Below are 27,883 nucleotides of genomic sequence, written 5' to 3'. Positions count from 1 at the left end.
CAAAGTAATGTGGTTTCCAACTTCTATTTTTAAAGTCCAGAAATATGCAGCAAAGTTCCTGCCCATGTCTTCTGAGCACAGTGCTAACCGCAGCTGGGCACTGCATGATGCCTTGGTGGTTTCTGTGTGTGCCCAAGGAATGTGGCTGGAGCATCAGCAGGTGACTTAAGGGAGCTGGAGCATGAACTTGCTGCAGATTTTGGACCTAATTCCCTTGCTTAACTTACTGGACTTGCTGGATACCTTAGCCTCATTTCTCCCAAAGTATTTGGCAAGAGACACTCTGTAAAAGGGGACTTCCCCTCTGCACAGTATAATGCCTTAAAAATCCTTCATTTTTCAGTCATTTGTGCCTTGCTCCCACTTGTTCTTGAGCACTGCTGCATTGCACTATCTCAGAGGTCATGGGATTTGGGCACTTGTTTGAGGCCACCCAGGAGTTCTGTGGGGGGGAAGAGGGAGTGGGGGAACACAAGTTTTCTGAGCCTTCAATGTACCCTCCAGCTACTGAATCACTCTGCATTCAGCTGCTTGGAAAATCTGACTTTCCAGAGGCAGATGCAGATCGCCTGGAGCAGTTCTGCTGCCATATGCCCTTTCACATGTTTGGCCTGGGCTGCTTCAAGAGCAACTCTTCCTTCAGTAGTGATTAAATTACTGTTCTTGGCTGGCTTTGATAAACTGTTGTGGAGCTCAGCTAGGCAGCAACCTTTGTAGTTTGCTCTGGGAACAGGGTGGTATTAGCTCCAGTTTTCTGGAAAGGCAGCAGAGGTGGGGACAGTCACTGATCTGTCTGCTCACAGCAGCAGGGGTCAGAGCTAGCAAGAACTAAAGTGCCATGGATTTCTAGATACTGTGTGGTGTCTGCCTGTGCTGTTTCTCAAGACCCTTTAAAGTTTCAGCAGTGGGTCTGGGCATCACAGTTTTCTCTCCAGATGTAAAAACATGACCTAAAAACAGAGGCCAGCTCTTTTGCTGGGTCTGCTGGTGCCACATTCCTGGGTATGGCCTGAAATGACATGGTGGCCCTGCAGCGCTGCCTGTAATTGTCACTCTGCTTCCTGCTGAAATAGCACCTCGCTGTTCCTGCACAGCCCCGGGAAGCAAGTGCTCTGCAGGGAAATGCCACATGTCACTGATATAATTGTGTTTCTGGCTTGCAGCGCTAGATCGGAGAAACTCCTTGACCAATGGAGACTCAGGACTGCATTTGTCCCCTCCTCAGAAGAGCCTGCCGGACCTACCCCCTCCAAAGGTATGTTTTGCAAATCTTTTGCTTTTTACTGCCTAGCCCTCAGCCTGGGGATCTGAACCCCTTGGGGCTTCACTTTTGTTACGAACCATGCAGCACAGCTAAACAGAGAGACCTCTGCGTGTGTATGTTAGTGAGGCAAATAGTCCTGGTGAGCTTCATTTTTAAAAAAATAAAATATTCAACTAGGGGCTCCCCAGTGTACGGGTTTCCACCTGTATGCTTCATCTTTATGGCTGGTGCAGGCACTGTGGCTTCCTGGTGGCCCAGGCAGCGTGGCTGTGCTCCAGGGTGGCTGGGCATCCAGAAAACCCTGCAGCTGGTTCCCAAAGCTTGTGCACAGATGGAGCAGGCAGCTATGGGAGCCTTGGGCTTCCTGTGCATATGCAGGAGCACTGTGCAAGCATGGCAATCCAGGCTCAAAGAGGAAAACAACTGAGACTTTCAAAGAAACAAAGGTGATGATGGCTCTCAACTGTTGCTTTGGAAATCTCCTGCGACTTGTAAAGCAGCTGTGCCTGGGCTGCTGACATGAATTTATATAAGCCAGAAATCCTTCAGCTGCAGGGCAGTGGGGTGATCCCCAGGCAGAGCCAGGATCTCCCTCGCTGGCAGAGCTTTGCACGATTTGGCCATTAGCAGAGAAGATCAGGTTTGCTTCCAGTTGAAATGCCTGGTGTTGTCTGTTCATTGAGTGACCATGCCGGGCGTTATGCTGGTTGTACAGCCCACAGGTCTGTGAGGAAGAGTCACTGGCACTAGATTTTTCCGTAGGACAGCTATAAATCTAGCCAAGGTCCAGTTCAACACCATCAGCTTTCAGTGGGATTTTGTCTCTGTGCCAGCAAGGCAGCCCAGCTGTCCGAGAGAGACTCGGGTCATCCTCAAGACCCCGGATGTTGCTGTTCAGTAGCTGATCCAACATGGGAATTGCTGTAGCTGGGATTTCAGGATGTGAAAGGAAAGGAGGGCAGGGAGTGTGCATGGGGAGGAGGATGGGGTGGTGCATCCATCAACCATAGAGTAGGATCTGCTCCTTTCCCAGGAAGGAGAACATGGGGTGAGGCCTCAGGACTTCTGCCCAAGGGGCTGTGTGGTTCAGCTGGAGTTAGCTGGAGGAGCTGGGAAAATGAGGGGGTAGGATGGGATGCAGCTGACAAACCCTTGGATGCAGTGCGGTTGCTTGCTGGGAGCTGCTCCAGCCGGCCGGAGATACAGCGCTGGAGCTGGAGTCTCCTGGGAGCAGTGACTAGAGCAGGAATTACTGTTTGGCTTTGGGTTTCTCAGCTGGAGGGTGTGGTGGCTGTGGCAGGGAGGTGGGCAGGAGGACGGCAGTGCGGTGGAATGAAGGTGCAACCAGGGAAGCAGAAGCTGGGTGTCCCCAGGGCACCTCTGCTTGTGCTTGGTGCAGCCCAGCTTTCTGACTGGGCAATCAGGAATTAGAAAAAAACAGTCTTGGATTTTAGCTGAGAAGGGTACCTAAGCCATCCATCTTCTCCCAGGCCTGTGCTGGGAACTGCCTTCTCCCACCTGCTTACCACTGGAGCTAACCTCCCTTGGATAAAGCAATCAAGTACTTCCTTGCTGTAAGAATCTGAGTGTCAGAAAGTTGTTGGCAGCAAAGATATCTGAACATACTTCAAGGAGTGGGGCAAGGGAGAGCTTTAACGTGGTCCTAGTTGGTGTGTGGAAGTTGCTGCTGTGGGGAGATTAATCTTCCCAGTCCTGTTTGTTGCTTCTGGCGTGGGCCAGGAGCCATGGCCACCTGGGCAGTGGAGGAGGGAGCACAACTTACACAGAAATGGGGAGGTTAGGAGAGGACCTCAGAACATACCTATTTTAGCTCTGTGGAGTTTTCTGTGGTTTGGTGATATTAAGGCATCCTGTGGTGTTGCTCTACACTTTCTTTTTGAGGCACAGGAGAAGTCTGGTGATAAAGTTCTGCACAGCAGATTGTCCCTGGTATTCACTGATACCAACAGTCAATGGGCAACCCAACAGGGGTGGCCCAGCTGGACCCCACTAATATCTCTGGATTTGTCCCAAAGCAACCTTTAAACAATGAGTCCTGCAGGCAGTGGCTCAGACATTGGTGACCTTTCATCTGCAGTAGCCCTGGCAGTTCTGCTGTTTTCCACAGCCATCCACTGAGAAAGTCACGCGGTGCGGATGCAGATGCCCAAGATGGTTTTATTTGCATGATCCATTGTGCTGTAAAGCAACAGGCAAATGTTCTGCAAGGGCCAGCCTGGGTTAGGTAACACTGTACATACTCTCTGACTTAAGCTAGAGACAAAACAACTCCATGCCTTTATGGAAAGAGAAGAGAAAAAAATAGCTTCTAGGGCAGCTGAGGTGCAGTCCCACCTAGTCCCTGTTGGCTTCCATTGTCTGTAGGAAACAAACCAGAGCAGCCCCTTTCCCCCCCTCCCCCTCCCACCTTCCCTGGTACTTTTGGGATGGTGTCAAATAAACCCACAGCGTTTCTTTGTGTAGGCAGTTTGTTTATGGTCATAGCACAATATGAGCTGGCTACATGCAGGAGGCCACCGCAGGTGGCAATTGCAGACGCATTCCCTGGCCAGGGAAGGGATTAAGTAAAGCTTTGGAGTGGCTGGGTTTGATTTTGTTTCTTTAATTTAACACGTTACGACAAGTTCCTAAACCTTTAAGTCTTTGGAGGCAAGTGTTTTCCGGCAGCGTGTCCTGCGTGACTCTGGAAAGCAATTTCAGTCTGCTCACAGCATCTGGCAGACCCATATAGGAAGGATTTTTCATCCAGGACACTTAAGATGTTTGCAAGATTGGCAGATCCATGAGCAGCCCACCCATGTGGGAGCAGAGATGCGTGATTTGGGCCAGTGTGGTCAGGGTACCTATCTCCTCAGGCTCAGCAGCACCTCCCTTTGTGGGCAGTTGCTGGCCAGAAAATCTTTTCCTTCAAAGCTTCCTTTCTACTTCTGGGCAGCAGTACTTGGTGGTGGAAATATCCAGGGCAGGATGGGCAGCTTTGAACCTGAATTTGATGATGCTGGCATGACCTGCAAAGGGACTGATCTTGCCTTAGACCGCTCTGCGATGCTGGTGCCCAGCGGCCCCTCTTCTCCAGACCACCAGGAGCAATCACATGGGCTGGCAGGAAGGACTATGCATGATCTGTGACCTTCAACACTGCTGTCTCTGCAGAGACCTGCTCTTCTGTCTGTCCCCCTGGGAGGAGTGGGGCTTTATCCCTGCATGCACTGCATGTCCTATCCAGGATTTGCACAGGTCTCAGTCAGAAGCCAGTTGAAGTGTTGTGAGCCAGATGGTTGTCAGATGACCGGGGGTGGTTTGACCTGGGTGAGGCAAGGGTACATCTCACTGAGGAACAGGGGGATGCTACTGTCGAGTCATGATGGGAGATGGGATGCCACACATTTTGGGAAGAGCGGAAGCTGTGTACTCATCCTACTGTGATCTGTGGCTCCACTGTCTCACGTTCAACAGCTATGTTAATTACTTGAAAAGTTAAAAGTTTTGTTTCTTTGCTTCCCCCCCCCCCCTTTTTTTTTTCCTTATGTGTTGGTATTGCTAAAGGATCAAGGCTCTGTTTTTCTTGCCAGCCCTTGCTTGTGTTTAGGGAGGGGTTTGGCAGGCACCACAGGGATTTTCCATCACTTGGACTCTTTTCAAAGGCTTATTTTCCATCAGTGTTGTTTATCCATTTCCTTCATTTTTTGCTCAGAGCACCATTAAAGATTCCTGATAGTTCCTAAAGAAGAGATTTTTAGCTGTTGGTTTGCTATCAGTTGGAGACTTGGAGACACAACCAGTGACTCTCAGGCCAAGCTTTACAGTGTAAAGCCAGGATTGCACTGAAAGTCCGCCCTTCTGGTTCCCTGTTAAGATAATCAATAGCACAGAGGATCATCCCCAGTTATGATAAGCAGCTTACGGGGGGTCGGTGCAGCAGGCAGAAGGTAAGGCCAAAGGGTTGCAATTGCTGCTTTTGAGGAAACCTGTGAGTTGATATTCCTAGGGCTTTCAGCAATATTAAAGAAAATAACATTTATAACCCAATTATGCAGTAATTTCAAATAACTCCTTTATATTTGAGCTAACTGTACACTGGAAACCCTCAACAGACTTTCTTCCCTGTCATCTCAACCAGTTTACATGGAAATCCTAGTGTACAAATCTAAAAGATCTCATCCAGTAGGATGCACTTTATTGCTAAAAAAAAAAAAAGTATGCCCCATTGTTTTCAAGGATCTGTTTTTACCTTAAATCATGCTTCTTTTATGTATTTATTCTGCAGATTCCTGAAACAAAACAACCTCCGGTCCCCAAGATCGAATCCCCAGAGGGATATTATGAAGAGGCTGAGCCATATGATGTCTCTGTAAATGGTATATCACAGCTAACTCTCTGGGGGATTTCATGTGGGAGATGGAGGACTTGAGGTTAATGAGAACAAGTAAACAAAAGCACGGACATTTCTTACAGCTTGTGTGGCAAATTTGTTTTCTGATGCTGGTCACACTTCATATTGCAGATCTAATGCTAGTTGGAAAGAAAAAGCTACTAAATTACTCAAATTCTCAACTTTCCTGTGGAAATAAGTAGTACATCAGGGTTAATATAACATCACTGTAAAATATTATAAACCATTGTGGGTTTTCTTTGTCTTGATGGTTTACTGGCAGATAGTCTGTAGTCAAACACAGGTTTCTATTCAGGAGTGAGTGGTGAAGCTGTGGTAGCTTGCATTCACGTCCTAGTGCTCTAATCGTCCCTTTGGGGCTCAAAATCCATGACTGTTGGTCTGTTAGATGTGATAACCATTTTTATAATTGGCTATTTATTCAGCTCTGTCTCTTGTGGCAGTTCAACCATCTGTAAACTCAATTAAAAAGCCACACTTTGTGTGAGGGGACAGTGTGTGGGTTCCCTCTGCGCACCACTCGCTCGCTGCCTGGGTTGGCACCTTGGCACCTCCCAGCAATGTCCTCAGCAGTGCCACTGATACCTGTCACCTGTGGGCTCCCCACCCTTCAGGAGGAGACTGCTGCATGCAGGCTGAGCTCCCAGATTTCTCACTTTTTAAGATGTATCAACTGTATCCTTCTGGTGAACACCCTTCATGAGAGATTACCTTCCTCTGATCTGATAGCAGAGCTGATCTTGTCATTGCTTTATAATCCATTTAAGCCCAAGTGAGACAGATTATATCGCTCTGCTGCAGAAGCAGATCTCTACTCATCAGCCTTGACTGCAGCAGAGCGGGGTGCAATGATGTACATGGCGTGGGGCAGAGCTGAGTGTGGAGAGTCAAGGCAAGCAAAGAAGTGAGTTAAGGGTGAAAGATTTGGGTCTAAAGCCTTGGCTGTTGAATCTGAACTGCTTATGAGAGAAGCTGAGTCCTCTGCAGCACTAGTGTGCACCACCAGGCTTTGGAGCTCCCTGGCAGGGAAGCACCAGCGGTGACACTGTTTGAAGCAGCTGGGGGTTGATGCATCTGAACAGCCCTCACTCTGTGTGTGCACCTTGCACTCCTGGACAGCTCGTAGCTCCGTGTGGGTCGTTGTTCTCATGAAGGCTTAGGAGCTACATTGCTAAGCAAAAAAGGGACATGCTGTTTCAGCTGCAACCGCGTTACAGTAATGAACAGGAAGATCCAGCCCAGTTCAGGTGGGAAAAGGTGCAGGATCATCATGGCCAGGGTGAAATGTGCCATTTGGTGCAGAGGAAAGGTCCCCCCAGATCTGCTATGTGGAGTTAGGTGCCAGCTCGGTCTTGTCTAAATGCTCTGGGTTGTTTGGCTGAGGTCAGGGCTGTGATGCACAGGGTGTGGGGGGGTGAAGCCCTCCTGCAGCCAGGATGCACAGGTTACTGTAGCCTCATCCCCGCAGGGGGTTTCCAGTTGCCTGCACTGTAAGATAAATGGACTTTTTTTTTTTCCCTGCTGCACTTTGGGGAAGTGGATGATGTGCTAAGAGCCATGGCATGTAAAGACATACACCGGATTAGCTGGAGTACAGCCACAGATCCGTGTGCTGGGAAACCCAGGTTGTGTTATCCAGGCAGCTCCATAAACTGACGTTGTGTTCAGAGCCTTGGCTGTCAGGAATGATAAGCACACACCCAGCTTAAACCTCTGCTTTTCCTTGGTAACCTGCTGATTCAAGATGCAAATACGTCCACCATCCACTGAAACCCAGGCTGGTCTGGTGCCTAAGGAAACAAGAGATCAGAGCCCTGCAAAAAGAGAGAAAAATCCCATATGATGGAAGCATGGTCAAAATGAGGTGGTTCTGGGCACCGATGGGGCAGTCTGTGGCTGCTATGAATAGCTGTTTGACCAGGGGGCTTGCTGTTTTACCGAGCAGTATGGCAGCTCTAAGCGGAGCTAGGAGCCCATGAAGCATGCAGAGATGGGATGTGCAAGTCCAGGCAGTCCCTCGCCACCGAGGTGCATGGTGCCTTCGCCTCATGTGACTGCTCAACCACTGGTCCCCTCTGCAGGCCCCAGCAGGTCCCTTCTACACAAACCACCTGGTGTGCTGTAATGCCGACGGCTTTTAAGGTGGTTTGCGTGAGAAGGAAGGCAGCATCACGTCACCGAGAATCTCTGTGCTTTTTGGCAACCTCATGTTTGAGGTGGTGCCTTGGGGTAAGCGAGAAGGAGAGCAGGGAGAGAGATGTGGAGCAGCAGGTATGTGGCAGGAGGAAGGAGTGGGGGTTCAGGAAAGGGTGAAGCGTGGCATGCTGTGCAGAGGGGAGCTCAGGCAGCGATGTTGGGAAGCTGCTGGTGCCCCTGTTTGCCTCAAGAGATCAGGCACCAAATACTATGGCACATGGACAAACCTGCAGGTCTCAATCCTGCCCATTGATTCAGTGAGTAGAAAACTGGGCTCCCAATCCCTTTTTCCTCCACTTGCCTTATCTGATAGCAATAGTACCCTGTACCTGTGATACATGGAATGATGCTCATTGCTAGCAACTGCCTTGAGACCTTGGTGTGACTGCTGATGCTAAAGGGAAGTCTGGACATGCGTGGGTTTGCCCTGGCCAAAGATGCTAAAGCCTGACCCCAGTAACCCCCAGGCCCTCTGTGCTCACCCCTGTCTCCCCACAAACTGGGTTGGGAAGGAGCCGGCGGTCCAGAGAGCTGCTGGTGGTGTTTCTGACAGAATTACAGCGCAAGCCTTGGAAGACACCCATGAGTCTCTAAACAAATGGGCGTAGTGAAATCAAACAAAAATAGGAACACCACTAAAATTAGTGGGTGTACTGCCAAGAAAGGACATCAAAGCAAGTCTCCAGATGGGCTGAGGAGATAGAGGATTTGTGCAGCGTCAGAGGTGGGACTGGGAGGCACTGCAACTAACCATGGGTGAATTAATTAAAATGAAGTGGGCAGGCGAGACTGCTGGGTCTCGGGGTCCCTCTTTCATCAGCAGGATTCCCGCCCCTCTGCTGGGGACGCCTCTGCCTTTCATTTCACAGCTCCAGCAAATGCTGCTGCTTCCCTTTCCTTCTGGGATGAAATGTGTTAAACTGTTATCCTCCTCGTCCTCGTCTGTGTTTGCATAATTGAAGGGTGCGATAAGAAACAGAGTGAAAATGCAAGGGGCAACATGACTGCCAAGTGAGCAATAATTATTCCGGCTGAAATAGCTCATCTGCCCTCGCTGATTTTAATTACGATGGTGACGATTCCATTTTAAAGGGAATTGCCTTGTTTGAGGGGATGGATTGAAAACGTTGTCCTTGTTTGAAGTCTCTCTGTACGGTGTGCTCCTCTCAGCAGCGGGGACGGGGCAGCCTTGCCGGCTGAGGGGGGAGCGTGGGGCTGAGCTGGACTGATGCCCTTGTTCTCCACATTTGCTTATCTGTGGCTTTCTCTCTTTGTCTCCTTTTCTCTTTCCTTTTGACTGTGCAGGTCTTTTTGGTAGGCTTGCTGCGGCTGGACCCAGGCCAGGGTTGCAGGTTACTGAGGGCGTTATTTATGCCACAATAACAATGGGTATGGCATGCTTTCCAAACCTGAAGTGCCCTTTTGGTTTTTTTTCTTTCCCTAAAAAAACTCACCAATGACTCAGTCTTAGCAAAGATGATCAGGCGCCTCCCCCTGGAATTGCCCATTAGATGTATGGAGGGTAATCATCTCTCCCCTCTCTCTGCCCATGCCAGATATATGCAAGGCGACATTTTTTTGTGCCTTTCCCTGTGCTCAGGATGACAATGAAGAGAACTTCCCTAGCCTTTATTCCCCTGGTCCTGTTCACTGATGTGGAGCTGATATGTGGTAACACTGGCTGTACTGACATTTAGCGAACGTTGAAGGTGCTCCACTCATGCAGAGGCAGCTCTGGTGTGTGAGATGGTTGGAGCTTCCTGCAGCATGGTATTGATTTAGTTCCCTGGAAGGTCATGGGAAGACAAACAGGAAAGCAGAGGTGGATTAGATAAAGACATCCAAGAACATGGCTGCCACTGATGTCACAGTAATGAGAGGATGAAACTGGTCTAAGTTGAAACTGTCAGTAGGCAGAAATGGAGACCTTGTGCTGAAGTGCCTGAGCTGTATGATTTGGGATTGAGTGAGCCCTAGTAATGACGACAGTGTTGTCTCAAGTCACCCCAGCAAGGTTTGTTCTAGTTTGCCAAATTCTGGAAAATGCCTTTCCATCATGAGGTTGTAGCAGTGTCACCAGCCCAACAATGGCTGCAGCTTTTCAAGTAGAAAAGAGTTCATCTCATGGGGCACTTGTGGTTGATGCACAAAAGAGCAGCCAGGGCTCCCCCTAAGAGCACGAAAGAAAAGTGTTATTCCCCCAGGAGAAAGGGGGCAGCCTGAGACCTAATGCCTAGGCGAGGGTCGCCAGACACACCCAAAAGGGGCCAGAGGGGCAGTTAGCGATAGTCCCATGTTGATAAGGAGGGAGATTTAGAAGATGAGGTTCCCTTAGGCATCCTTGCTGCTGCTGCATAAGGAAAGGTCCGTAGCAGTGCAGAGGTTCAGCTTCTTGGTATTACTAGGGATAAGAAATCTCAACACTTTTACTCTGGCTGAATTTCTGCCCAGAGTGCCTGTGGACAAGGACTGCATAGTGATAATGCATTGTGGGGTAATGTTTTCCCATAAGAGATGGACAGTCCAATACGTTGAAGGTATGGAGATGGTGAGCCAGTAGTGTACTGTCAGCACCATTCAGAGACTTTGAAAGGGAGTATTTGCTTTTTAATAAGCTTGTTTAGTTCGTGCAGTTTTGTTCACTTGACGGATGTTATAGAGTGAGATTTCACTGGGGCTAAGGCTGTAGCTTTGTTACTGCATCTCAGTTCCTTTTATTTTAAGAACAAATAAACCCAACTTAAGAGATGTTCTTCAGTGGAGCTCCTAATGCTTTTTTTTTTCTCTTCTCTGGCTGCTTTTCCTCCTTTTATTCTGCACCAATGCTGCCCAAATCTTACCATCTTGCTCTGTGACCTCACCTTGTGAATAAGAGCCTTACTGTAAATGCCAGCAGAGCATTGCAGGTCCCCCTGCAGTCAGTGGGAACGTTTTCATTGTTTCTGATGAGACTGGTACCAATGACCAGCTGTTCCTATCAGCCGAAAACTCCAATAACCTACAATATTAGAGCTGGGTATTGAAAATCCTAACTCATCCTAATAACGTAGCAATCCATTTAAGAATGATCATGAAAAATCTGATTGCTGTTATTTACAGCTGCTACTTATGACTTAATTTTTGCTGCTGCAACAGTGTATTACTTCAAAGCCCCTTGCTGTCCCTTAGATGCTGAGTAGAGAGACAGACCTGTTAGCCCAGAGAGGGAAAGTGGAATGACATCTCAAATACAATAGATCATTGCTTTCTGCATGGCTTCACAAATACCATTTTTACTTCTGACATTCCGAGGACAAGGGCTGTTTGTAGCTTGCTGTTGCCTTAAAAACTGTGAGTGTTTGGCTTGAAATGGAAAGTAGAAAAATCATCTTTGGGGGGGAAAAAAGCGTCAAACATCAGAAAATGTCTAAGGGAATGCTGAATTTGTGGTCAACTGAAAAGTGTCTTTTGAGTGTTTGCTAACTGAGACTATTAGGCACAAAACATTGCAATGAGATTGATATTGGGATAGAAAGAAAAAATTATCTATGAGGGTTATTTTTCTATTGATTATCCTGCAAGAGAGCCTCAAAAGACATGTCCCTACACTGGAAGCTTTTGCATGTGTGAGCATGGCTGAGGCAAGCAACAGGCTCAGAGTTGTCCTGCAAATTTATTTAATGATAGAGCTTTGCTTTTGTTATAGAAGATGGTGAAGCCGTTAGTAGCTCCTATGAATCTTACGATGAAGAAGAGAGCAGCAAAGGCAAGTCAGCAACCCATCAGTGGCCATCCACAGAGGCCACCATTGAGCTGATGAAGGACGCCCGCATCTGTGCGTTCCTGTGGAGAAAGAAGTGGCTGGGACAGTGGGCAAAGCAGCTGTGTGTTATCAAGGACACCAGGTTGCTGGTAGGTAGATCCTCCACTCTCTGCCTAAAACAACCTGTTTTCATGAGCTGGGGCAGAAAGTGGCGCCTCAGACCATGTTAACTAGCTGGCAAAAACAAAGTACCTCTAGAAGCAATGCTTCAAAAACCATGGGGATCTCATTCCATTTCAGAAGAGATGTGGGCATGGGGCTTCTGAGGGGGGGCACAATGGCATATTTGTGGCCAAAATCGCAAATTCCCAAAATGCCTAGACATGCTTTTTGGGGAAACTTTTTGAAGTGGTGAAACAGAAGGGATGCTTATCCCACTGGCTAATCACATACTTGACCCTCTAGCAGTATCTGTGAGAGATATTTCAGGCTATATATGCATGTACATAGAAGTATGTGTATCTCTAGACATATAGAGATGTCCTGTGTGTAGTCTGTGTAGACACTGCACCCTTGTAGGACCTATAGGACCTTCTTGTGTTCAGCGCACTTAATGAGTGTGGTTGCACTGAGCCACTTCTAAGGTTGAGTTCATGCCAGAGAGTGAGAGGGACTGCTCCTCCTCAGCCTCTTACCTGCCCTCCCATCTTCCTTTCCCAGTGCTACAAGAGCTCCAAAGACCACAGCCCTCAGCTCGACGTGAATTTGCTGGGCTGCACTGTCATTCACAAGGAAAAGCAAGTGAGGAAGAAAGAGCACAAACTGAAGATCATCCCCATGAACGCTGATGTCATTGTGCTGGGGCTGCAGAGTAAAGACCAGGCAGAGCAGTGGCTCAGGGTCAGTGGCGCCTTCGGGGCTTGCCCAACTGGTGCTCCCATGCTTCTACCCTGGCTTTGCTGGGAGACCATATCTTATCTTAGTCCTGTCCTTGTGTGTTCTGGCTCCCTTCCTCACTGCAAGCCCATATACAAACACATCACTTCATTTTCATGTCCCAGGATAGCTTCTTCCTAGAGCTCTCTGCCACCTTCTGCACAAGGGAGGCTGTGGAGGGACCTCCCAGCCCAGCTGCTGCAGCAGGAGGGATGTCTGGGGTGGGTGCCCAACATGAATCGGCTGAGGACAGGGGTAGATGTGGCCCTTTCCCTGAGATGGCAGCAGAAGAAGGAGTCTTCATGGAGCCTGGGGCGGCAACCGGGCTGCAAGACGCTGGGGCTGCCTTTGCTGGCAGCCTCTCCCTGGCTGTCTGGGATCTGGCAGTTTCTGCTGGCTGCCTGCTGCAACACCAAGAAAGTCCCCGGGGCCAGAGGGAGTGTAAACTGTGGGTCTCCCAGGCTGCTGTGGTTTTGCATGTCCTGGGTGGGGGAGAAGTATTGATCCTGTTACTGCAGCTCTCTCACAGGCCATGGTTTCCCCTTCTGCACAGGTAATCCAGGAGACCAGTGGTCTGCTGTGCGAAGGAGGCAGTGAAGGCAACCAGTACATTCCAGATTCACAGCGTCTCAGTTACCCAAAGGTACGCCTTGTCTACAGAGTACAGAGAGAACTAGCACTTAGGCTCTTCCACACTGTTCCTTTAATAAATAATAGTTGTAGGTGCAGTAATTTTGTCTGAACAAAGACTGATACGAGTGTAACCAGACCCCTGTTCCACTGAAAAGGAGTGTTATTAGAACAATCTAAAATTTCCTTTCAAATCTTAATTTTGTTGCCACACCTTTCCCCCCAAACTGACTCAGCATTGAGCTGTCCTCCATACAGGGCAGCAGCCACTTTCTTATCCAGTGGGACAATTTTGCTCACCAAGAGCTTTGGAAGGAACGTAGACCCTTGGATGCCAGGGATTGGGCCAGTCTCTAGTCCAGACTTAGGTGATGCTCCCCTGGGAGCAGCTTTTTCTAAAACAGTGGAAGAAGAAAGTAACCTTCATAAATCTCTGGTGCACATCCAAAATGGACCTGTTTGGGCACCTGGCCAGTTCCTCTGCCCATGCCTTCCTACAGGGACTGGCAAATGCCCCCACCACCCAGGCTGCAGGGCAGGAGGCCACTGGGTGGCACCGGTGGTGCCACTGCATCACCTCCAAGGCAAACCCAGCTGGGGCGGTTCATGTGCCCATGCCAGGCTCAGAAACAGTGGGAAGGGCACAGTGTGAGTAGGCAGGCAGGGCATGTCTGTGTAAAAGCATCTGCTATGGAGAGGGTGGGACCTCATAATTTAGGAGGGGGGAAGAAGGCACTTGTGGCATGTGCTGGCTGGAAGAATGGGTCACGTGCATCTGTGGAGCTTGTGTCTGGTGCTTGTTGACAGGTGGAGGTATCTGAGAGGTACTCTGCAGCCTCCGAGAGCGGGAGCAGCACGGACGGCCACCCAGAGACAGCTGAGACAAAAGATGGTAAACCCTGGGAACGACAGGGAAACCAGGCCATTGACCCTGCATGTGGCAAGGGCTTCTGTAGCTTCTCCTGCCACTGACACCTCAAACTGACCTGATGCAGGGTGAAAGCTGCATGTGAAATTACTGCCTGTGAATTTGGTTTCCGTGCTTTTGTCCATAGTGAAGTGACAGATGGACGTTGGGATTTCTGAGCAGTTACAGAGTTAGGACAGGGCTAGAGAAACCTGGGTGTGATACCTGCCCTACCAGAAATCCTGCATGACTCTGGGCAAGTCACTTTGGGACAGTTTGAGATGGCATAAATGCAACCTAAGTGACTTTCCTCAGAGATGTCTGCAGAGAAACTTGGAGTACCTTTGTGTAATAATGAGCTGTCTCCAGTGGGAGAGTTACATCTTCACACCAGGGCATCTGACTCTGGGCTTGAAGCTGCATTCCCTATCTGTAAAATGGGGCAGGTAAGTACATTAAAAGAGGAGATGCTCTATTAGAAGGATGGTGGGACCCATCTGTATATCAGAAAGAGAAATCCATGCTGAGGACTCACTGGAGTCACCCAACAGACAGAGCTTGGCTGTGAGTCCCTCTACACTAGAATGTTATCATTTTGTTATGATAGCAGGAAGGAAAACCTGGACTAAAAACATCCAACTTGATTTCTTACTAGCATTACCTGATGATCACACAGCCATATTCATGCACTCACAAATGTGGTCAGTAGGAAAATACTGAAGAGGCTCTTTGGGCATAAGCTTTCCCCCTGCCCACCTTGAGTCCCCCTTTTAGAAAGGAAAAGACTTAATAGAGTAAATATTTATGGATAATGGTTTTAAATTCAATTCTTTGTCGTGTAAGAAAGTGAAGGGAGGTTGGCACCTGCACAGGTGCCTGTGCAAACAGCCTTCCTGCAGCGACTGGTGGTTGGTCAGAACTAACCCAAGTTTAAAGCAATATAGATTCAGTATCTTTGGCAAATCACCTGAAATTACTGGTGCTATCTGGCTCATCATCTCCTTGGACTCTGGACTATTACAGTCTATCCCTGAGTTGCAGGTTTGCCCTCTGCAAGGGATGGGTGTGCCGCAGCGCTGTTGGGTGCAGGATGGCAGTGCAGGCTTTGGGGCAGGACACCTGGCTGGGACAGCAGGCTGTGTATGTGGCTGTGAGTTGGGAAAACCATGCATATGTCTTTTTGTTTTCTGGTAGTTAAGAAAAAGGGCACAACTGGCCTCAAACTGAGCAACCTGATGAACCTTGGGAGGAAAAAATCCAGCTCCCTGGATAGCCCAGAGAGATCCCTGGAGACTTCAAGTAAGTGGCAACATGAGCCCCTGTGCAGGGATTTGTCGCAGGGTTGGATCTCAGTGTGCAGGGCAGGATGAGCACCAGGCATCATCCTCCTCAATCACACATGTTCCAGGCTGTCCTCGTGGGGAAGGCAAAGAGGCCACAGTCTGCTTGGTCCATGCCAGTAAACCCATGCAGACTGTGGTGTCTCTTACACATTAAGGTGACTGTGTGGCTTGCAAGGGCAGGCAATAGCTCACAGGGTGACCCAAGAGGAAGGGCAGGTAATACCAGACATGCACATAGAGGGCATCAGCCCAGGGTGTGGGAGTCGGCAGGGAGAGAATTGTGTGGATCAGCTTGTATTCACCATGTGGGACCAACTTTGTCCAACCATCTGCAGCCAACTTGCTTCTTCAAACCTAACCTGAATTTCAAGGGTCTCATTTTGAACAGTTTTTTACCCCTTTCACCCTGTTTCATAAGGATAGAACAGCTTGTCTTTGTTGTTGCCTGTGGCTTTGTGTTGTGATCTCAGAATTTACCCATCAGACATCCCCATGCACACAAATAAGTTTGGATTCCCTCTCCCCGTGGGGTGGAAAATGTGCCTAAGTAACCTGTGCTTGCTTGCAGGTTACCTGAACGTGCTAGTGAACAGCCAGTGGAAGTCCCGTTGGTGTCAGATAAAAGATGGTCACCTCCATTTCTACCAGGACAAGAACCGGAGCAAACTGGCTCAACAGCCCCTCAGTTTGGCAGGTTGTGAAATTATCCCAGAGCCAAGCCCTGATCATCTCTACTCCTTCCGCATCCTGCACAATGGGGAAGAACGAGTCATTCTGGAGGTAGGGTGTACATCTCCAAGAAAGCTCTAAGTCATCACCTTGGGTGTCTTAGTAAACCTCAATGCCAGTGAGGTCCTCCAGAGCAACCCTCAGCCCAGCAAAACAGAACCTGAAGCATGGGACTTTGGTTCATCTGCCTGTGGTCACCTAGAAGGTGTCCCACCTAGCTGGTAATCCAGGCGGTGTCTGATGCTGGTGTCTCCAGAGGACCATTCAGCCTTCATCTTAGGCACTCATCTTAGGATGGGATGAAGGGTCCTCTGGAGGTGCCCATCTCTCTCCACTGACTATAGGATAACCTCAGATGATTAAGTTATATGGGATGCATTTCAGATGGTTAATCTTGGATGAGAAGAACACCACTTTAGGGATTTAAGTCTGTGGTTAGGAGGAACAGAGAACTTCATCTTCTGAAAACAGGGAGTTCCAAAGCCATGGGTCATGCATCCCAAGTAAACCAATCACAGATCTGCTCCTGAAAGTGCAAGTGAATTCATCTCCATCTGTTAGTTCCTTTGCCTGCATCCAGGATTGTTTATCTCTAATCTTAGTTCTCTCTGACGACAGCATGATTATAGTAGGAGGTGGACAATGTGAGCAATTTCCTGTATTTTTCCAGTGACTGGAATATTTATAGCTAAACAACTAACTTTGAGGGCCAGCCATGAAGTTTGAAGGTGTTTTTGTTTAGCTTCTGATTTAGGGTATGTCTGTCCCTAAGAAATTTTGCCTAATTACAGATGTGAAGAAGAGGTGCTGGGAAAATTTATATTTTGTGAATGGAAGAATCTGTATTTTGTTGGGATATCAGACTCAGTGTACAGACTGGCTGGCTGGCGGGCTTCCCAGGGACTGAAGTCTCTGCTAAATTAAAACAGATTGAAAGCTTAAAATATACTTTCCAGTTTGGGATTCACTTGCCCTGAATTTTACTTAGTGCTTACTGCTCTAACTCCTCAAATCTAAGCAAAAGATGGTTTCATCAGCCCACTCCTTGCTTCAGGTAGAAATCCCCTACTACAGGGAAGTGCATGTGACTATTTGCTAGAGCTGACTTCAAGGCACCATATTTAACTCTTTATTTTGCAAAATGTCAGCCTCTTCACTGCAGCTGGGAATTTGGTACTGACCATGTTAAAGGGAGGGGCTCTCTTTGATGTTCTCTGATTCCACTTTAAACTCTTGCCTGCCCCTCTCCCCTGTGCAAACAGCCCTGGAAGGGGTTTGGACTCTGGAGTAAGGAACTGGCAGACTCCCTGGTGTGCTCGGGTCTCCTTGCACCTCTGAGTTTGCACCTCCCATTGCTGCGCTCTGCTGGTGCAAAATAAAACCTGCATGCTTTCCTTGCCAAAGCCAGCTCCCCCCAGCACCTTCAGCCCCAGAGACTTATCTTACTCTTGTAGGCAGCTGAGTTGATCACCATTGAAAGGAAAATGCAGACAGACTGGAAATTTTAGGAAGGAGTTAAGAGCTGCATTTGTATATCTTCCGTATCAGTCCATACACAGAGCGGGACTTCTCTCTTCTTTTAAAGCAGCCTCAGGTTTAATATAAATACCCAGTGGTTCATCTTTCCCCTTGCAAGCCCAGAGGACTGCCAGCATACTTTCCCTACCCAAGGCTAAGTAGGCATTAGCCTTGGGAGGGCAGAGAAATTGCTATTGCAACCTGTACTACCTGTCTGATCACCTCATAGGCAAAGTCCTCGGAGGAAATGGGCCACTGGCTGGGCCTCCTTTTGTCGGAGTCAGGTTCGAAAACAGACCCAGAAGAATTTACCTATGATTACGTGGATGCCGACAGGGTTTCCTGCATTGTGAGCGCTGCGAAGAACTCCTTCTTGTAAGTCAGTGGTAACGGCTGGGGCTGCGCAGGGCTGGTAGAGGGGAAGCAAGCCAGAGCGGGGGTCCCTCCGCTTGTGGGAGGTTGGCTGCTGTGGGAACAGATGGTAAATTCATGGCTGCAGCTCAGTTGCTTTCTTTGGGAGCTCAGTGCAGGACAGGAGAGCACCTGACATTGTTCCACCACGATGCATCTAACCTGAGCAGCAGCTTGCCACAGGGCTAGAGGCACATGCCCAGGTGCCTTTTGCAAAGGCAGGTTGGTGGGGTGGGCTTGGCTGGGGGATGCGGGGTTGTGGGCACCCAGCCACGCGGTTCACCATGCCACTGCAGTGCGTGCCCAAGGGCTGGGCGAGAAAGGAAAGAGCAGAGGGGAAATGTAGCCACATGGCCCTGCTCAGACCCCATGACTGCTATGCCCAGATGCCCCAAAATGCAGCGCAGCACAGCCATGCAGCGAGACCAATCCCTCCTGATGGGATGTCCCACTGCCTGTTCACAGCTTAATGCAGAGGAAGTACTCTGAGCCCAACACCTATATCGACAACCTGCCAAAGGGCAGGATACAGCAGGAGGAGCTGTACGACGATGTGGATCTGCCAGACCTGCCTGTGGTAAGATACCCAGTGCTGCAGGCAGCTGCCCTGCCACATCAAGCTCTGTGGAGACCATGGGCAAACATCTGGCCAGGGGGAGGCTCCAGCAGTGAAGGGGGAAGCTTTTCCAACAGCAGCGAAGGGGATTCCCAGCCCCTGGGGAAATCCAGGCTTTTGCAACGGGGCAGAAGCAAGTGCTGGAGAGGAGTCACTAAGGAAGGGGGGAGAGGTTCCCATCAGGGTGCTGTAGGAATCTCCTGGCAGTTGGGATAAAATCCCACAGTTTCTGTCAGCAAACAAGATGGATTATTTGGTGATAGATAGTGGGTTGTTTGGAGCCTGGTCTATCAAAATTCCTTTTGATGCCTGTGAGAGCAAGTCCTGTGTGTAAGGACAAGAAAGATGAGCCATGCTGGGCATGGGACTGTTATCCTGGGAAAGGTGAAGAATCCACAGGCATTGCTACAACACTGCATGGGGCTGCTGCTACCACTGGACAGACAGAAAGAGAGCAGGAGGGGCCTCTCCTTCATTACACCAAAAAGCCCTGTATAGAATGACTTAGAGCATGGGGTTTTAGTTCCTTTAAGGTTTATGGAAAATACTCCAGATTGCCTGAGATGATGATGTTTTGCATGAGATGTTTCCTGTACTCTGGCTACATCAGATGGTCCCTTTTCAGGGGAACATTCTCCTTTTGCAGGAAGAAGTACCCAAGAGTGAGAGCAAAGTGGAAGGGGACCAAGACAGAGTGTACCTAGACCTCACCCCTGTGAAGTCCTTCCTACACTGTGCTGGCAAGAAGTCATGCCAGCCTTCACCCCTCAGCTCACCACCATTAGAAAGGGCTGCCAACAAGGCTGCAGCAGAGACCTCAGCTGAGACAGCCCTCATGGCTAAGGAAGTTGAGCCCTGTAGTAAGGCAGTGGAGACCTCAGAGCAGGTACTGTCCTGAACTGTGGTGCAGGGCTAGGCTTCATCAGTGAGCCAGTTCCCCTCACCACACTATCCCACTTCATTTCCCCTGCCTAGAAACACCCAGAGAAGCCAGAACCTGATGAGGCGCTGCCACGGATGCCTGCTGTCAAAATCCAGACGCAGCAGCAGAACATTGCCTTCCCCCAGCCAGCCCCCGAGGTGCTGGTGGGCACAGTGATGGGTGGAAGTCCCCAGCTGGTGCCCGCACACCGGCCCAAGATGCCACTGCCAGGTGAGCTGCTGTGGGAGCTCGGGGGGAGGTGGTGCTCTAGACCTGAGTTTGGCCCTGTGGTTGGGCTTGCTGCTGCTATACAGCAGCTTTACAGTGCCCAAGGGGCTGATCAGTCTCCTGGTTGGTGACTTTCAAGACCCTTCTCTGGTTAGTTTCCAAGCAGCTGAAAAGGTTTTCCCTTCAGCTTTTTCCTCTGGCTGAGGTTGTTTTGGTGGGTTGTGTTTCCAGCAGCAGCAGTGGAAACCAAGCTGGGCAAGAACAGGACCGAGGTGGAGGTGAAGCGGTTTACAGAGGAGAAGGAGCGGCTGGAGAAGGAGAAGGATGAAATCCGGGCTCAGCTCACCCAGCTGCGCAAGGAGAGGCGGGAGCTGAAGGAAATGCTCGGGGGCAGCCCAGGTAGAGCAGGGTGATGTGTAGAAATGAACCAAGGTGGGACCATGGGGAAGGAGGTGGCAATGAACCTGGCTCACCTGGGACCAGAAGGGACAGGGGCGAGCCCAAATTGCCCTAGAGCAAGAGCTTGCTCTGTCACAGTCCCTCTTGGGGCAAAATATAAGGAAAATGTACAGGACATGCCCTGGTCCCTGTTCCCCTCATGAGTTCCCAGCCAGCACCAAGTTACCCCTCCCTTCACAGACAAGAGCCTGGAGCAGAGACTGAAGGAGATAGAAGAAGAATGCAAAAAGAAGGAGAGCCGGAGGGTGGACCTGGAGCTGAGCCTGGTGGAGGTGAAGGAGAACCTGAAGAAGGCAGAATCTGGCCCTGTGACGCTGGGCACCGCAGTGGACACCACGCACCTGGAGAACGCAGCCCCCCGGGTATGTGGGGGGCACCCCGGGATGCACAGCAGCTTTCCAGCAGCCGGGCAGGTGCACTGTCTCAGCCTCCTTAATAATATATTGTTATTAATTATTATAACATGTAATCTTATATGAATATACAGATTATATTTATATATTATCTAAGTATTATGATAAATATTATATATAATGTGCATATAATAATATAACAAGGCAACAGCAGTGATATGGAAGTGAAAGGGGGCGTGGGCTCAGGAGAGCAGCTGTATTTCCCTGTGGGACCTTGAGCAACACCCTCCAGGGCCATGCAGGTCTGGACCCAGCTCCTCCTGTGCTCAGCTGAGCCAAGGAGTGTTTTTAGGGGGGAGATTCAGGCATCTAAATTTCTTCTTGAGAACTTGGTTCCCATGAAACAGAGATGGTCACTGCCTGAGCCCTGCTCTGTACCTCTGCTTGAGTCCTCAACACCCAGACACACCCCACACACACATCCTGGTAGTAATTTGAAATTGGCACATCACTGAAAAAATGTGCCTCGGCTCAAGTGGGATGTGACTGTGACTAGGAGATGGTGGGGAAAGGCAGCAATCTCTCTTGGTGGTCTGAACTCATCACCTTTTCTATTATTTTTATTGTAGATTCAGGCAAAAAGTGCCAGTCCAGCAAATAGCGCAGAGAACTCACCAGTCAATTCAGCAACGGCTTTAAAGAACCGGCCTCTATCTGTCATGGTGACAGGGAAGGGAACAGTCCTACAGAAAGCTAAGGTAACATGACAATTCGTACAGGAGAAAAATCTATCTGGGACAGGCACTGGAGCAGACTGGCTGTGGTGGCATGGGATTGTGGGGGTCTTGCATCTGGGGAGCACCACTCGGAGCAGGCCAGCCTGGTTTTCCTCTGGTCTTTTCACCCGAGTTTACCTTGGCTGCAAATTAAATGAATAAATGTATGTATTGCTTATAACGGAGAGACATCTCTGACCCACACTGTGGCCAAAACCACTCAGGTACCAGACAGTCAGATTCACCCTGTGTGCACATTACAGCTCCTGTGGCTTGTCAGATTTGCCTTTTGACTAATTAGCCTTTATTCCTTGGCAGGAATGGGAGAAGAAGGGAGCTAGTTAGAACCATGTTTTTCAGAGATGGACTAAAGACTGGAATTGCCCATGCATGGCCAAGGGGCTTCAATCATCTGCAGGTGGAGGTTAGGTGTGCAACGCAACTACACACCAAGCACCTCCTCTACGTCACGCCAACTGCTCAGATGCAGCAACGGAGTCAACAGCTGCTGATACGAGTTATCCCAAATGATTTTGCTCTTTTCAGACAAGTCTCAATCATGTAGCTAAAAGAATAACAACCACTGGCAATCCTTGCATCAAATTCCTAACCCAGTTGATGTAAACAAGAATGTGTTCCTGTACATAGGGGGTGTTTTGTGTATTTCTACTCTGAAGGTTTATCAATGAGTTATTAAGGTTTCTATATTAGTGGCAGTAGTAGGTTCAGAAGGGGCCTCCCCTATTCTTTATATACCAGTGGTTTTCAACCTGTCATGGCAAATTGCAGTCAACTAAAGTCTCATCTGTCTTGCTGCAAGTCGTCATTCAGCTGCATTTCATCCAGCCTTCAGTCAAGGGCAATACCCATGCCTGAACGATGCTTGAGACATGAATGAGAAGCACACAGCAGCCTGTCCAGGGGACTTTTAATCTGTGTCCTGATGCTTATTCCTGCCAGCCTGCTGCAGATTTGCCAGAATGTCAAGGAAGATCCCTGCTCACCTTCTCGATCTGTAAGCTGTGTTATAGACTGGTGCCACCAAGAGTTCTGGGCAAAGAAGATCTGCCAAGCAGATGCAGTTAATTTTCTTGAAGATCTTGGTCTACTTCACCTGAGGGGTTTGTTCTGAGGGAAAAAAAAAAAATCATATTTGAAGGTTTGTTAATAATTTTGAAAGGCCCAGGCCTGCTCAGGTGTTGGATGGGAAAGCTGGATCCCACTGCATCCTTCAGGGCTTGCCCTTTCCCAAGGAAGGGGAGGTAAAGCCATCCCTGTGCTCCTGCCCCAGCTGTGAGCACCACTTTGCTTGTGCTCTCTGGTCCTTACAGAGCCGCAGCTGTACAAGCTGCTGAACACATCCCCATGCAAAAGGGACCCTGCCACATGGGCAGGGCTGAGCAGCCTGACCTGCTCTCCTCCAGGCCTGGCATGGGAGGTTACATCACCATGCCTCTGGTGGGCTTCTGGCCATCTTGGTGCTGTCACCCTTATTTCCAAATTATTAAACTTAATGTAGTCTGTGGCCCACAAAGCCCACCCCTCTCTGCCCTAGCCAAGCTTTCTAATGAAAGATGGATGTTTTGAACTGCTAAACTTAGAGACAGTGAAATTTGAAGGGGGGTAGGAGGGTGTCAGAAATCCATGCACCCTCTCCTCCTTATAACCTGCTGTCATGTCTGATGGCCTGGAGACACCTCTACCTGTCTCCTCTGATGGTCCTTCAGCCCTGGAGCCCAGGCTCAGGAACTGGGTTGACCATGCCAGGGCTGCAGCTGTTTTCCAACCCTGCAGATCTATAGGAGCACCAGTACCTGGGCTGGGTTGTTCCTGGAGTCCTGCAGCTACACTGATGAGCAGCACCCAGAGGCAGGGTAAAGACAGACAGGTAAAATGTTGTACATTCCTAACCCTTGAAAACATTTGACAGGCCTGAGATCACCACTAAAGAGATGCGCCTTCTTCACACAAAGGCCCAACAGCTGGGGCTGGTGCAGGGCTGTGACACCCAGAGCTGTGGTAGCACTGGGGTGAGTGAGGATGTGCTGACAAGGGGCTCTGGGCTTGCTTGCCACCACCACAGAGCCAGGGTGCAACAAAACACTGGGTCAAGGCATCACAGAGGCAAGAAAGATGACCTCACTCCCCTTTTTCTTACTTTGAAAGTCTGCACTGCAGTGCAGGTGCTAATCCTAGGCATCAGGAGTACATCAGCCCCAGCTGTCAGGCCTGTCCCTGTGCGAGGTTTGCACATAGGAAAAACTCATGAAAATAAACCACTGAAACTTCTGGTTCAGGACCCAGGAGACTTTTCTCTCCAAAGCACAAGGAGGCCACAGACACCATGAAGCTTTTGTTTTGAGCCATGATGAGCTGGCAGGAGACCCTCTCTACACCTTAAATATGTGTGTAGTACCATGCCCTACCCATACACCCCACTGTCATCCTCCAGAAGTTGTCCAGACATTTCACAGTGGTACTGAGACAGCAATGGACAAGAGCAGCTCTGCTTTCCCTACCACAGCCCAGTCAGCTTCAGTGGTCCTGCTGGGATATCTCCATCAGGGGATGGTAAACATAGGCAAATCACGAGCAACACACATTCCCCAGACAAGAAATGTTAAACAATGTCTCTGTGTCCCCATTGATTTCCTAACTCAAGGCATTTCCTTTGTTGTAACTGTGACCTATAAAGTGGCGCTTTAGAGGGTTTTATAATAAAATGTTGAGTATATTACATTACCAGTGTTTTTTTCTTTGTAACGTGGCTTGTCCCTGCTCTACTTTCCAGTAGATCTCAAGGACATCAAACCCCCAACACTGTTAGTTACTACAAAGTTTCTTAGCTATGCAGTCTACAACTGCAATGGCCTCTATCTTAAATAATTTATTCCTCTGTGGTAACTGCACCGTCAACCAACAAAAATTTCGGACAGCTAACGCACTGAAAAACAGCAATAACCATGACAATTTGCATGAACACATGTAACAGATTCCTACCGGTATCTCTAGCACAGTCCTCTTGCAGAAAACCAGCAAAGGAAAATGGATCCACTACCTTCCTCTGGCCACTAGATAGCAACTGTGTGCAACGCTTAGTGCCTGCTGCAGTCACTGAAAGGAAAAAGAAGGAAAAAATCAGTAAAGAAAGTGGTTGAGGCCAGTCTTTACAGAACAGACACCAAGTCAGACACGTCTGTGAAATACCTTTTGGTGGCTGTACCACTACTAGCTCCACTCCCGCAGAAAGCTTGCAAAGGCACCATAGCTACAGCACAAAGCCCTGGGGCAGGTCCCACTCCCCTGCCTTTCCTAGCCCCCCCCATTGATACACACTTGCCAACAAGCCCATTGTCAGCCTTGGAGCCCAGGAATCCCCCACAAAAAACTCGATTTAGGAGTACTGTTTTTATGAGCTGAAGGGGCAGCAGCAGTTGCTTTTGTCCTTCCCCAGCAGTGCTGCCCATCACCTATGGCTGCTTTATAACACCCTGGTATCAGCTCGAGCTGTCTCCAGCACCCCGCTGCCTTTCAGTCCTCATGGACCATCCTGGTAGCAAGCACAGCTGCCAAGAGTCACAGCTGCACCCAGACCCAAGGGCTTGCTCATCCCAGCCCTTGTGCTTGACCCAATGCAGTCTCATCCTACAAGATACCACATTGAAGGATTGGGCCCAAAGACACAGCTGTGTAGGGAGGCAGAGATCCTACTGCTACTGAACATCTAATACACAATTTAATGCTTATTGCTGTGTTAGTTATTCCCAGCCTAATTCTCACCTGTGCACAACCCAGGCAGGCCACTGTGGGGCCTACAGCATGTCGCAAGCAGAAGCCTGTATTATTCTGGAAGGAAATTTACTGGTACAAACCATTTTTCTTAGCAAGTTTCTCACCTTCAGTAACTTCAGGTCTTGCTTTGGATACATGGAGCAACCCTAGAACAGCTGCTGAGGGGTCCTGCCCTAGCATGTCAGAAGAGCTAGTGGGCACTCTGATTTTCAACTAAGATACAAGTCAAGTGCCAGATTTCAAATGAAAAAAAAAATCTGCCTCATCGGTGAAGAAGTTGGCCTAAACGTTTATATAAGTTGTCTCAGGTACGAATCGAATTAATTTACTTCTACTGAAGAGGATAAAATTGCAGGTGTTCTGCAAGCTGAAGCAGCCAGCTGGCTTTAAGGGGAGCATCAGCAGACCCGGTGCCAGCACTGTGGTACCTCTCACAGGGTGGCCCTGGCTGTTGGTGCCCAGGGAGGGTGGCACAGCAGGGTCTGAAGTCCAGCTCCCTTGTTGCAGCCTTTACAGGCAGCAAACACGTTTACTCATCACATACAGGTACGATTTTGCTTGATGAGGGAAGGTAAGACTAAAAGGGGTGAAATTCATGGCACTTACTTAAATCCCACTTTCTTAATGGAGAAATAGGCTCTCCCCTGAAGTCAGCACAGGGCCCACAACCGGCCAAGGCACAACCAGCAATCCTACAGAGCAAGATTAATTCACAGCTCCATTAGTAACAGCAGCCCAGACATCTAATGACAACCTGGCACAGACGGCATCCTCTGCGCTCCCCTGATGCCAGACAGGATTAGCACTGCCTTTGCAGGGACCCCACCTCCTCGGTGGCTGTGCCAGCCTCAAACATCAACCCAGCTTTAAGGGAATGAGCTCCCATCAGGTAAATTCTCATTAAGTATTTCTGACTGAATCAAAGCAAGTCTATGAAAGTGAATTTAATAAGTGATCACATCAGAGACCCAAGCCACTTACTCTTTTTTAACTGAAATTACCAGGAGAAAGTGCCCAGAAATTAGCCAGGATCTTCAACTCAAATTTTTAAAAAGAAAAAACAGCTCCAACAACTGCTCAGTAGTGTTTGGCTTGCCTGTGGGATCAGCAGGTCTCTCCAGGGCCATTCCGTATATCCTGATCTTTGTTATCAGCTTGGCTTTTCCCGTCTCCTCCCAATGACCTGCCACCTTCTTACCTTGCAAAATGCTTGTCCTGTACAAAAGGAGAGCTGGTCGGTGCTGCCACTGCCAGAGCATGCCTGAGCAACCATCCAAGGCTTCAGTGATCAGTGGCATTTAGGAGGAAGATCACAGTCGCAGCACATGTAGATCCCCAACACATGGGGATCCCGGGGCATTTTGGGCACTGAGACCTCAGCCAGATGCACCCAGAGGCTAAGGGCTGGGTCTAGGAACCAGCTTTCCTGACATTCTTCCATAAGTTTCCAACCTTTCATACAATCTCTACCTGAGAAACCGACACACAGGGTTAGATGTATCCCATCCAGCATTAAAATGATGTCTTCAGCATGAGATTTTGCACTCTGTGATTCCTGAATCACACAGAGAGGTTTGTCTATCTGTGCTTAAAACCAGCCAGATGCTACAAATGCAGTTTCCCCCAGCTCAAGTCCCAGGCAAGCACCCTTTGTCCCAGTCAAGCCCATGCATTCTAAAATGTACTTACTAGCTACATATTAAAACGAAGCAAACTTACAAAGATTATACCAAACCACATTTGCCACAAGGCACGGTGCTCAGCAGCACTGTCTAAAACTATGCTGTAGGCAGCAGAGATAAAAGGAAAAGGCTTTAAGCACCTGCATGAGGCTAGGAAAGTATGTCCCAGCTCCAGAGCTGTGTGCCAGACAAGGTAAATATGCTTCCGTTTGAGAGGGAAGATTGATCCTGCAGAGGTCAAATGCCTGTGAGGAGTGAACTAACAGTTAGACAAACTGTAGCAGAGAAACCATCAGGGAGCTGCAAACCCAATGGGGCAGCGAGGGTGAGAAGTGGTGGTCTCTCTGACCCTTCACACAGCAGAGGATGCACAGGGAGGCTGGGGAGAGTTTTCAGAGCAGTCTGGCTGGAATCCAGCCAGCTCCACAGGCACTTCTGCACCATAAAATACAAACCACATCTTTGGTGTCAGCTGTGAGTCTGATCTAGCCCATTCTCCCCCTACAAGAAGAGACGACTGACAGTTTTAGAGCAGAGACAATGCTTAGCTACAGCCATGCCTAAGTAAGTAACATGAATAGATTAGTTTCTCTTTCTATCCCAAATGTCAGCCCTTCAACTAAGCCTCTATTTTGCTGTGCCTTAGGACACAGACAATCTACTAAAGCGACAGTGAAAAGAAAGAGGAAATTCTCCTTTCTCCTAGTCTGGTTTCTCCCACAAGGTACGACAGTGTTGCTCCTGTCTCAGTGCCAGCTTTCATCCCCAAGAGTGCTTTTAGACCATTCTTCTTTTGACAACAAACTTGCAGAGTAATTTATGTCTCTCTCTGTACCTCTAATGTTACTATTCAAACACGGGGCCAGGACATCTGGGTGAAGGGATTTTTCTTCTTCTGGGAACAACAGGCACTATTTTCACCAGCACTGGCAGTCACAGTTAATGTCTCTGCCTCAACCCTGTCC

At 49.0% G+C, this 27,883-nt stretch overlaps 1 protein-coding gene and 1 long non-coding RNA gene across 7 annotated transcripts in view; one reads left to right on the top strand and one right to left on the bottom strand.

Moving 5' to 3' along the window:
- AFAP1L2 (actin filament associated protein 1 like 2) overlaps positions 1 to 24,183 on the top strand; it is a 73,415-nt gene extending 49,232 nt beyond the window's left edge. For 2 of the 6 annotated variants that reach the window (XM_074831333.1, XM_074831335.1), the window contains exons 4-19: positions 1,164 to 1,255; positions 5,553 to 5,643; positions 11,560 to 11,765; positions 12,337 to 12,516; positions 13,106 to 13,195; positions 13,990 to 14,074; positions 15,284 to 15,388; positions 16,001 to 16,212; positions 17,909 to 18,054; positions 18,556 to 18,667; positions 19,353 to 19,592; positions 19,682 to 19,859; positions 20,088 to 20,255; positions 20,496 to 20,728; positions 21,298 to 21,426; positions 21,763 to 24,183. In XM_074831333.1, the coding sequence (XP_074687434.1) occupies positions 1,164 to 1,255; positions 5,553 to 5,643; positions 11,560 to 11,765; positions 12,337 to 12,516; positions 13,106 to 13,195; positions 13,990 to 14,074; positions 15,284 to 15,388; positions 16,001 to 16,212; positions 17,909 to 18,054; positions 18,556 to 18,667; positions 19,353 to 19,592; positions 19,682 to 19,859; positions 20,088 to 20,255; positions 20,496 to 20,728; positions 21,298 to 21,426; positions 21,763 to 21,789 (2,294 nt within the window). In that variant the 3' untranslated portion in view covers positions 21,790 to 24,183. Of the gene's footprint in view, positions 1 to 1,163; positions 1,256 to 5,552; positions 5,644 to 9,179; positions 9,264 to 11,559; positions 11,766 to 12,336; positions 12,517 to 13,105; positions 13,196 to 13,989; positions 14,075 to 15,283; positions 15,389 to 16,000; positions 16,213 to 17,908; positions 18,055 to 18,555; positions 18,668 to 19,352; positions 19,593 to 19,681; positions 19,860 to 20,087; positions 20,256 to 20,495; positions 20,729 to 21,297; positions 21,427 to 21,762 lie in introns of all 6 variants that reach the window. The other 4 variants (XM_074831336.1, XM_074831329.1, XM_074831330.1 and 1 more) reach the window with 4 other exon arrangements.
- Positions 22,475 to 25,936, bottom strand: LOC141926099 (uncharacterized). Its single transcript, XR_012624036.1, has 3 exons — positions 25,843 to 25,936; positions 24,445 to 24,558; positions 22,475 to 22,572 (listed from the first exon to the last, which is right to left on the bottom strand). It is a non-coding gene; the product is annotated as an uncharacterized LOC141926099 (long non-coding RNA).
- Between the last annotated feature and the right edge of the window lie 1,947 nt (positions 25,937 to 27,883).

This window comes from Strix aluco, chromosome 7, assembly GCF_031877795.1.
Source record: "Strix aluco isolate bStrAlu1 chromosome 7, bStrAlu1.hap1, whole genome shotgun sequence".
Classification (NCBI taxonomy): Eukaryota; Metazoa; Chordata; class Aves; order Strigiformes; family Strigidae; genus Strix; species Strix aluco.
The sequence above is the reverse complement of the archived record's forward strand: the minus strand, read 5'-3'. Positions and strand labels throughout refer to the sequence as shown.